Genomic DNA, 11,729 nt, shown 5'->3' with positions numbered 1-11,729 from the left:
TTAGCTGGGGGGGTGTTCTGAGTCAGTGTTTAGCTGGGCGGTGTGTTCTGAGTCAGTGTTTAGCTGGGTGGTGTGTTCTGGGTCTGTGTTTAGCTGGGTGGTGTGTTCTGAGTCAGTGTTTAGCTGGGTGGTGTGTTCTGGGTCAGTGTTTAGCTGGGTGGTGTGCTCTGAGTCAGTGTTTAACTGGGTGGTGTGTTCTGGGTCTGTGTTTAGCTGGGTGGTGTGTTCTGAGTCAGTGTTTAGCTGGGTGGTGTGTTCTGAGTCAGCGTTTAGCTGGGTGGTGTGTTCTGAGTCAGCGTTTAGCTGGGTGGTGTGTTCTGAGTCAGTGTTTAGCTGGGTGGTGTGTTCTGAGTCAGTGTTTAGCTGGGTGGTGTGTTCTGAGTCAGTGTTTAGCTGGGTGGTGTGTTCTGGGTCAGTGTTTAGCTGGGTGGTGTGTTCTGAGTCAGTGTTTAGCTGGGTGGTGTGTTCTGGGTCTGTGTTTAGCTGGGTGGTGTGTTCTGGGTCAGTGTTTAGCTGGGTGGTGTGTTCTGAGTCAGTGTTTAGCTGGGTGGTGTGTTCTGAGTCAGTGTTTAGCTGGGTGGTGTGTTCTGGGTCAGTGTTTAGCTGGGTGGTGTGTTCTGGGTCTGTGTTTAGCTGGGTGGTGTGTTCTGGGTCTGTGTTTAGCTGGGTGGTGTGTTCTGGGTCAGTGTTTAGTTGGGTGGTGTGTTCTGAGTCAGTGTTTAGCTGGGTGGTGTGTTCTGGGTCAGTGTTTAGCTGGGTGGTGTGTTCTGAGTCAGTGTTTAGCTGGGTGGGGTGAATGCATAGCGGTGGAGTGTTTGGGGTTTGGGGGTTGAGTGAAAGGGTGATTTGGGTGGGGTGAGTGTCATTTAGGTGTTCCTGCGTTAGTGTGTGTGTTATTCTGGGGCCAGACACTGCGTAAGACACGTGTATCTGACTGTTAAGGCACTTTGTACGTCTGCCTGTATCGTTTCTCACAGGGCAGAACAGCAGATGGACACATGAGCTCAATCAACACCAAGACTGTCTCTGTCTCCTGTGGGAGGGTTACTGTGGAGTATGTATATCAGTCTCTTACACTGTATGACTGGTCTTGTCTGGCATAAAAAGAGTTGTCCTGTTTGTGTTCTTGTGTATACAGTAATGTGTGTATATGTGTGTTTGTCAGTATGTGTTTGAGAGTGTGTGTGTGTTTGTGTGTTTCCAATATATTGTGCCAATGTCCATCTGAATGGGTACACTCTGACCCAGTTCTGTGGTCCGTATCGTTCCAGACAGGGTAATAGTAGGCTAAGCCCTGCTTAAGCAGTACCCCAAGGGGGCAGCTCCATGGATGCCCGAACAGCTTATAAGACCCCAAGCCAGCGGCTAAGTGCTGTACTAATGAGAGCTAGTGGGGAAGAGGACAGTGTGTGTGTGCAAAAGAGCTACAATTATTTTGGACTTGTAAGTTGTATTCACCAGACCGACAGACAGACAGTGTGATCCCAGCGCCTTAAATCTGTACTGGGGCAGAGGCATTAAGAACAGACAGCTTAAAGGACATTTACTGTTAACTGCTGCAAACATCAATCTCATCCCTTATCTTGGATAGGGTCAGAGAGACAGAGGGATATAATGAAAAACATAGAGGGAGAAAGAGAGAGGGTGACAGAGAAAGATATACAAGTTGAGAGACAAATAGAGGAGATAAAGAGGTAAATGACTGGAGAAAAGAGAGGGGTGGAGGGGATAGAGAGAGGGGTGGAGGGGATAGAGAGAGGGGTGGAGGGGATAGAGAGAGGGGTGGAGGGGATAGAGAGAGGGGTGGAGGGGATAGAGAGAGGGGTGGAGGGGAAAGAGAGAGGGGTGGAGGGGAAAGAGAGAGGGATGGAGGGGATAGAGAGAGGGGTGGAGGGGATAGAGAGAGGGGTGGAGGGGATAGAGAGAGGGGTGGAGGGGATAGAGAGAGGGATGGAGGGGATAGAGAGAGGGGTGGAGGGGAAAGAGAGAGGGATGGAGGGGATAGAGAGAGGGGTGGAGGGGAAAGAGAGAGGGATGGAGGGGAAAGAGAGAGGGATGGAGGGGAAAGAGAGAGGGATGGAGGGGATAGAGAGAGGGGTGGAGGGGATAGAGAGAGGGGTGGAGGGGATAGAGAGAGGGATGGAGGGGAATGAAAAAGAAAGGGAAATAGATAGATTGAGGGTGTGAGACAGTAATTAGTCCCTGCTTCCTACTGGCTCCTGTCAGTCTGGGTTGCTGCAACAACAAACAGCTGGAATGTATTATGGGATGTAAAACGGGCCTTTCTTCACACATAAAACACACATGTAAAACACACACATAACACATGCCAATATAGGTGTGTGAGTGGTATAGTGTTATAGAAGTATTGTCACGGTTGTCGTAAGGAGGAGCGGACCAAAGTGCAGCGTGTGTGTCGTTCCACATTTTATTTATACTGTGAAACTATGCAATACATAAATAAACTGAATGACAAAACAAACCATGACGCAGAGGTGAAACATACACTACTCAAAATGAATCTCCCACAAACCCAAGTGGAAAAAACCCCTACTTAAGTATGATCTCCAATTAGAGACAATGAGGACCAGCTGCCTCTAATTGGAGATCATCCCAAACAAAACCAACATAGAAATACAAAACTAGAACATGAACATAGAAATAGAAAAACACCCCCTGTCATGCCCTGACCTACTCTACCATAGAAAACAACATCTTACTATGGTCAGTATGTGACACTACCCCCCCCCCCAAAGTTGCGGACTCCGACTGCACCTAAACAAAACAACCCCCCCCCAAAAACAAAAAACAAAAGGGAGGGTAGGGTGGGTAACTACTGTCTATGGCGGCTCTGGTGCAGTACACATAACCTTCATATCCCGCGGATCCTCCAACAGAGGAGGCTCTGGTTTGGGGCGTAATCCCCGCTCCGCCCGCTGATCCCTCTGCTTCTGTGCCACCGGACCGTGGATCATCGCCGGAGGCTCTGTACTGCAGGCCGTCTCAGGGGGTTCCGGGCTGCAGGCTGTCTCAGGGGGGTTCTGGGCTGCAGGCCGTCTCAGGGGGGTTCCGGGCTGCAGGCCGTCTTAGGGGGGTTCCGGGCTGCAGGCCGTCTCAGGGGGGTTCCGGGCTGCAGGCCGTCTCAGGGGGGTTCCGGGCTGCAGGCCGTCTCAGGGGGGTTCCGGGCTGGGAACTGTCGCCGGAAGCTCTGGACTGGGAACTGTCGCCGGAAGCTCTGGACTGGGAATGCGCACTGGAGGCCTGATGTATGGGGCTGGCACAGGTGGCGCCAGACTGGTAACACGCACCTCAGGGTGAGTGCGGGGAGCAGGAACAGGACGTACCAGGCTGGATAGACTCACTGGAGGCCGGGTACGTGGGACAGGCACAGGATATACTGGACCATGGAGGCGCACTGGAGGTCTCGAGCGTATAGCTGGCACAACCCATCCTGGCTGGATGCTTACTTTCGCCCGGCAAACGCGGAGAGCTGGCACAGGACGAACTGGGCTGTGAATGTGCATTGGCGACACAGTGCGCAGCGCCGGCGCAGGATATCCTGGACCGAGAAGGCAAATTGGAGACCAGGAGCACTGAGCTGGCACCACCCTTCCTGGCTGATTGCTCAACCTAGCTCGGCAAATGCGGGGCGCAGATCGCACCGGGCTGTGATTGCGCACTGGCGACACAGTGTGCATCACCGCATAACACAGTGCTTGCTTCTTCACTCGCTCCCCACAGTAAGCACGGGGAGTTGGCTCAGGTCTCCACCCTGACTCTACCAATCTCCCCGTGTGCCCCCCCCCCCCCCAATTTTTTTTTTTGTGGGGTGCCTCTAGTACTTCCGTCATTGCCGTGCTAGTTCCTCGTAACGTTGCCGTTCCTCCCTCACTGTCTCCACCTGCTTCCATGGCAGGGTCTTGTCCCCTGCCATTACCTCCTCCCAGGTCCAGGACATCCTCCACTCTTTCCTCTCTCGGCCCCAGGATCCCTGCTCCTCCTGGGCACGCTGCTTGGTCCTTTTGTGGTGGGAGATTCTGTCACGGTTGTCGTAAGGAGGAGCGGACCAAAGTGCAGCATGTGTGTCGTTCCACATTTTATTTATACTGTGAAACTATGCAATACATAAATAAACTGAATGACAAATCAACAAACCGTGACACAGCGGTGATACATACACTACTCAAAATTAATCTCCCACAAACCCAGGTGGAAAAAAACCCTACTTAAGTATGATCTCCAATTAGAGACAACGAGGACCAGCTGCCTCTAATTGGAGATCATGCCAAACAAAACCAACATAGAAATACAAAACTAGAACATGAACATAGAAATAGAAAACATAGAAAAACACCCCCTGTCACGCCCTGACCTACTCTACCATAGAAAATAACATCTTAATATGGTCAGGACGTGACAAGTATACAGTATAGTGTTGTGTATTTGAATGTGTTTGTGTGTGACAGAAATGTGTGTGTATGTGTTTGTGTGTGACAGAAATGTGTGTGTAGTATATGTTTGTGTGTGACAGAAATGTGTGTATGTGTTTGTGCGTGACAGAAATGTGTGTGTAGTATATGTTTGTGTGTGACAGAAATGTGTGTATGTGTTTGTGTGTGACAGAAATGTGTGTGTATGTGTTTGTGTGTGACAGAAATGTGTGTGTATGTGTTTGTGTGTGACAGAAATGTGTGTGTATGTGTTTGTGTGTAGAATGTGTCCCTCCACACGTCTATAGTGTTGTGGTTGCTCAATGTGTCACGCGTGTGAGAGCGTACGTGCGTTACACACATAGACACCTTCCTCCAGAAGTGATAAGGAAAGAGCAAGAGAAAGAGAGAGTGAAGGAGAAAGGCAGAGTGAGATAAGAGTGTACATTTCCCTTATCTTACTCAAATCATATTCCTTGTATTGATGTCCAAGGTCCAGGGCTGTCAGACAGAGAGGGGACTTTGAGTCAGGAGTTGGAGATGTGTTTGTACAATAACAAGTTGATATATCAGACTTTGAGTGGTAATAATAGCAGACTATAATGTCTTTATCTTAGCAGTAGCTGTTCAAATATTTTTATGCTCAGAGAAACAGTAACCAGTTAATACAAGTCTATATCCCAGAAGACCAGACGGCAGTTTGTTAAAGTGAATTCTTTGTCCTCAAAATTCAGGAATGAATGCAATCACACATGCATGTACACACACACACACACACACACACACACACACACACACACACACACACACACACACACACACACACACACCACTGAAAACATGTAGAAGTTCTTATCTGGTGGTTGAGTGGGCCTACAGGGCCAAACCATAGAAAGCAGGAATGATTCATTGACGACTTGGCCATTCATATGATCCCTGTGGAAACATCCATTCAGCCTGTAAAAAAAGGATGTTTTCAATATATTTTGTTGGTGAGAAAGGAAAAACAAGACCTAGAGAATATAGTATTTATTGTTTGTTGTGTTCCCTTAGATACAGATACAGTAAATCATGGACAGGATTAGCTTTTGTTTAGACACACGTGCATGCACACGCACACACACACTTTCTTTGGTTGCCCACAAAAGAGAGAGAGAGAGAGAGGGCAATGCCACATTGCCCCAGAGAGACATGGACAGCAGCACAGCTCACAGAGAGACATGGATACCAGCACAGCTCACAGAGAGACATGGATACCAGCATAGCTCACAGAGAGACATGGATACCAGCATAGCTCACAGAGAGACATGGATACCAGCACAGCTCACAGAGAGACATGGATACCAGCAGAGCTCACAGAGAGACATGGATACCAGCACAGCTCACAGAGAGACATGGATACCAGCACAGCTCACAGAGAGACATGGATACCAGCATAGCTCACAGAGAGACATGGATACCAGCACAGCTCACAGAGAGACATGGATACCAGCACAGCTCACAGAGAGACATGGATACCAGCACAGCTCACAGAGAGACATGGATACCAGCACAGCTCACAGAGAGACATGTTATTGTATGGTGCGAGAGGAAGAGAGAGAGAGAAATTGGGAGGGTAGAATGTCTAACTTTCAGGGAGGGACTGTCCAGGTCTTATCACATGTTAAAAGGTGACCTCATACCTGCTGCTCACATAGTCCAGTAGACTAGACACCACTGGTACTGTTATCTCAAATTACAGTCCACACACACACACACACACACACACACACACACACACACACACACACACACACACACACACACACACACACACACACACACACACACAACATGACACTGTTGTTAACCTGATCCAGAAACATATCTTCTGCTTACCTCACTTTATCCATTGTACTGTTTGTTCTTCTAACTCAGCTCCAGGATCTGCATGTGGTGAGGTAATGGGACAACACCTCATCCACACCTCCCTGGAAGTGGGTTTGCCAAAACAAACTTGTTTTAAACACAAAGAAAACCAGAGTTATGTTGGTCTGTTCCACCAGGAAAAGGCCAAAACAGCATGGATAAAATTAAGTATGGGAGGAGTACAAATTAAAGAAGTGGCAGAAACCTAACTATTGGGAGTGCAGCTAGACAATTACTTATCATGGTCATCTCAAATAACTCATCTATGTAAAAAATATATTTAAACTGCACGCATAATCAGAAGGATAGCTAAATATTTACCAGAAAAAATTATTCAGCAAATAACACAAGCATTACTTGGGAGTCAAGTGAACTACTGTTCTGTGGTCTGGGGAAATGCATCATCAAGTGAAGTTAGGAGGCTGCAGATTGAACAGAACAAAGCAGCAAGGATTGTTTTTTTTTGTACTGGCCCCCCGTGGGAATCAAACCCACAACCCTGGCGTTGCACACACCATGCTGGCGTTGCAAACACCATGCTCTACCAACTGAGACACAGGGAAGGCTATCGACAAGATAATTGAAAAAAACATGCTTATTTTAGTTCATAATATACATCATTTAAAACGGCCAAGTTCTATTCACAACGGTATTCAGTTGGTAAGAGACAGACATTCTGTAAATACTAGGAATAGATTGTCCACCCTCTATGTGTTATCCAGACAGAAAAGAGCAATAGGCAAAATAACATTTCAATTTAGAGCAATAAAGAAATGGAATCAATTAACTGAGCAAACCAGAAACCTTGCAATTATTTAAATAAAAACATTATTTTAAAACGATTTAAATATAATACATAGAAATGTTGTGGGACTATAGTAGATGAAGAATCAATATTTTTTAGATTGAGTATTTATTGGGTCATTATGTTAGTATATTATGTATGTTTGTAATAGTGTGTTATATGTGAAAATGTGTTCGTATTATAAATTGTATTTTAATGTTTAAGGACTCTTGGAAGATTAGTCCAAATGGGGACTAAAAGAGATCCAAATAAAATCAAATAAAATCCCTCATCCACCACAGTAATGGGACAACACCTCATCCACACCTCCCTCATCAACCACTGTAATGGGACAACACCTCATCCACACCTCCCTCATCAACCACTGTAATAGGACTACACCTCATCCACACCTCCCTCATCAACCACAGTAATGGGACAACACCTCATCCACACCTCCCTCATCAACCACTGTAATGGGACTACACCTCATCCACACCTCCCTCATCAACCACTGTAATGGGACTACACCTCATCCACACCTCCCTCATCAACCACTGTAATGGGACTACACCTCATCCACCACAGTAATGGGACTACACCTCATCCACCACAGTAATGTACAACACCTCATCCACACCTCCCTCATCAACCACAGTAATGGACTACACCTCATCCACACCTCCCTCATCAACCACTGTAATGGGACTACACCTCATCCACACCTCCCTCATCAACCACTATAATGGGACAACACCTCATCCACACCTCCTTCATCAACCACAGTAATGGACTACACCTCATCCACACCTCCCTCATCAACCACTGTAATGGACTACACCTCATCCACCACAGTAATGGGACTACACCTCATCCACACCCCATCCACCACAGTAATGGGACTACACCTCATCCACCACAGTAATGGGACTACACCTCATCAACCACAGTAATGGGACTACACCTCATCCACCACAGTAATGGGACTACACCTCATCCACCACAGTAATGGGACTACACCTCATCCACCCCAGTAATGGGACTACACCTCATCCACCACAGTAATGGGACTACACCTCATCCACCACAGTAATGGGACTACACCTCATCCACCACAGTAATTGAACTACGCCTCATCCCCCCCAGTAATGGGACTAAACCTCAACCACACCTCATCCACCACAGTAATGGACTACACCTCATCCCCACCTCATCAACCACAGTAATGGGACTACACTTCATCCACCACAGAAATGGGATTACACCTCACCCACCACAGTAATGGGACTACACCTCACCCACCCCTCCTCTACCACAGTAATGGGACTACACCTTGTCCACCACAGTAATGGAACTACGCCTCATCCCCCCCAGTAATGGGACTACACCTCATCCACCACAGTAATGGGACTACACCTTGTCCACCACAGTAATGGGACTACACCTCATCCACACCTCATCCACCACAGTAATGGGACTACACCTCATCCACCACAGTAATGGACTACACCTCATCCACACCTCATCAACCACAGTAATGGGACTACACTTCATCCACCACAGAAATGGGATTACACCTCACCCACCACAGTAATGGGACTACACCTCACCCAACCCTCCTCTACCACAGTAATGGGACTACACCTTGTCCACCACAGTAATGGGACTACACCTTGTCCACCACGGTAATGGACTACACCTCATCCACTCCTCTTCTACCACAGTAATGGGACTACACCTCATCCACCCTTCTTCTACCACAGTAATGGGATGACACCTCATCCACCCCTCCTCTACCACAGTAATGGGACTACACCTCATCCACCCCTCCTCTACCACTGTAATGGGACGACACCTCATCCACCCCTCCTCTACCACAGTAATGGGACTACACCTCATCCACCCCTCCTCACTCCTCCACTTCCACGGTAATGGGACTACACCTCATCCACCCTTCCTCTACCACAGTAATGGGACGACACCTCATCCACCCTTCCTCTACCACAGTAATGGGACTACACCTCATCCACCCCTCCTCACTCCTCCTCTACCACAGTAATGTGACTGCACCTCATCCACCCCTCCTCACTCCTCCTCTACCACAGTAATGGGACTACACCTCATCCACCCCTCCTCACTCCTCCTCTACCCCAGTAACGGGACTACACCTCATCCACCCCTCCTCTACCACAGTAATGGGACTACACCTCATCCACTCCTCCTCTACCCCAGTAACGGGACTACACCTCATCCACCCCTCCTCTACCACAGTAATGGGACTACACCTCATCCACCCCTCCTCTACCACAGTAATGGGACTACGCCTCATCCACCCCTCCTCACTCCTCCTCTACCACAGTAATGGGACTACGCCTCATCCACCCCTACTCTACCACAGTAATGGGACTACACCTCATCCACCCCTCCTCACTCCTCCTCTACCACAGTAATGGGACTACACCTCCTCCAACCCTCTTCACTCCTCCTCTACCACAGGCCTGGACACATGAATCCACTGGCTTGCTAAAGGTGCAATCTAGAACTTCTTTGCCTTGTGTAGAAATACTATAAAATGCACAAAAATACAGCATAGTTAACACACGTCATCAATGGAAAACATAATCCAATGAAAGACAATCGGTGTACAGTACACTCTGAAATACCAAATGGTATTTATTTACACTCTGAAATACCAAATGGTATTTATTTACACTCTGAAATACCAAATGGTAGGTTGGATCCTACGAGGTGCTAAACAATTCCTTCTGGGTCACATAGAAAGACTGGGATGAAACAATGCTTTGATGATCTGTTCTAGACTGTCACACAGACATTCACAAGCTATTAGATTGTTCATGGCACAAAAACAGTTTGGGAGCAGATAGATTCTAGGTCACTGAAGATCAATCGTTTCTTTCTCCTCTCCATTCGCTGTCCTTCCTTTATTCCCATCCGTCCATCCGGTGTTTACCTTTCCCTTTGCTCCCTTTTTCTGTTACCAAACAGTGTTCTCTTTGTGTAGTTGGCTAGTTTGTGTGTGTGTGTGTGTGTGTGAACGCTCTCATTTGTGAGCATTGTTTGTTCTATCAGTGACAGGTCAGAACACCAACGACAACGTCCTGTTTGTCTCCAAAAGGAAACAATCACTCTCCTGTGTGTGTGTGTGTGTGTGTGTGTGTGTGTGTGTGTGTGCGTGCGTGCGTGCGTGCGTGCGTGCGTGTGCGTGCGTGTGCGTGTGTGTGTGCGTGGGAAACAAAGAGAGAGGGAGGGAGGGACAGCGAGAATAGTGGTAAGAAATGAGAGAGAAAGAGGGAGTGAGAGAGGAAGGTAACGGGGATCAGGAGAGAGGGTCAGTGAGACTACTGGGACAGAGAGGAAACACAGAAGGAAAAAACAGAGTCTGGGCTTAATGATGACATATCCTGGTCTGATGACTGATCACGGATGACTGTGATCTTTAACCCTCTGTCGCTCCTGTTCCACTAATCCTTGACACATTGGTCATGCCAGATAGAGACTCACGTTTAGCCTGTAGCCTGCATAGCTACCACAAACTCACTTTGGAATTCACAATTCTCCTGCCACCAAAAGTTCCTTTTCAGATTGCGAATGTTCTGTTATTATGATGGGGCTTTTGGTGGCAAAATGGTGGCTAGTTTTCTGAACCATGAATGGTAGTGTGTTTATAGCTCATTTCTGCAGTACACCTGTTCTGATTTAGTGGGGATCTGCAGAACTAGAAAAGGGATTCCCCTCTTCTGTAAAGACATGGCCTAGTGCCCTCAAAGTCAACTCTGGACCTTGAAGCCAGTTCCACTGCATTTCTTCATTGTTCCCCTCGAATCATTTAGACCTGGGACACCAGGTGTCTCCACACCTCATATGGTAAAAGTTGAGCACCCCTGGCCTAGTGGGTTCTACCCTCTGGATCGGTGGCATTCTGAGAACTAACTCACAGACTAAATCTGTCCATGCCGTGTCTGCATGCATACAAGAGATCTTTGACAAACCAATCCTCTGAATGTTCCCAGTGGTTGTTTTAGCTCAGGGACAATGGACCAGGGCCAGTAAACACTGTAAATGCTGTTAGCGGGTCACGTAACAGTGTGTGTGTAGGTGTGTTTGTGTGTGTGTGTGTGTGTGTGTGTGTGTGTGTGTGTGTGTGTGTGTGTGTGTGTGTGTGTGTGTGTGTGTGTGTGTGTGTGTGTGTGTGTGTGTATGTGTGTGTGTGTGTGTGTGTGTGTGTGTGTGTGTGTGTGTGTGTGTGAAAGCTCTCGTGGTTTAATGTTTGAACGCTCTTTGCTCTATCAGTGCAGGTCAGAACACCAGCTTATCACTTCTCTACCCCCACATCCCTCCCTCCCTCCCTCCCTCCCTCCCTCCCTCCCTCCCTCCCTCCCTCCCTCTCCACTGACTTACTGCTTTTAATGCCCAATCCCTACTGTATCTTTTATCTCTCTCTCCATCATTACATCACTATTTATCTCAGTCCATCTCTTTTTCCTCTCCCATTATCTCCAAGTTTCAGGCCCTTTCATGCAAATACCTACAGAGGAGAGATATATAGTGTATTAATAATACCTACAGATATATAGTGTATTAATAAT

At 47.6% G+C, this 11,729-nt stretch overlaps 1 protein-coding gene across 1 annotated transcript; it reads right to left on the bottom strand.

Annotated features, from left to right (window-relative positions):
* Positions 1 to 3,851, bottom strand: LOC115182340 (osteopontin-like). The gene is made up of 2 exons (XM_029743957.1): positions 3,843 to 3,851; positions 1 to 783 (listed from the first exon to the last, which is right to left on the bottom strand). The coding sequence occupies exons 1-2, from the start codon at positions 3,849 to 3,851 to the stop codon at positions 1 to 3; spliced, it is 792 nt and encodes a 263-aa protein (XP_029599817.1).
* Positions 3,852 to 11,729: the final 7,878 nt, after the last annotated feature.

Source organism: Salmo trutta, unplaced genomic scaffold (assembly GCF_901001165.1).
Source record: "Salmo trutta unplaced genomic scaffold, fSalTru1.1, whole genome shotgun sequence".
Lineage (NCBI taxonomy): Eukaryota > Metazoa > Chordata > Actinopteri > Salmoniformes > Salmonidae > Salmo > Salmo trutta.
The sequence above is the reverse complement of the archived record's forward strand: the minus strand, read 5'-3'. Positions and strand labels throughout refer to the sequence as shown.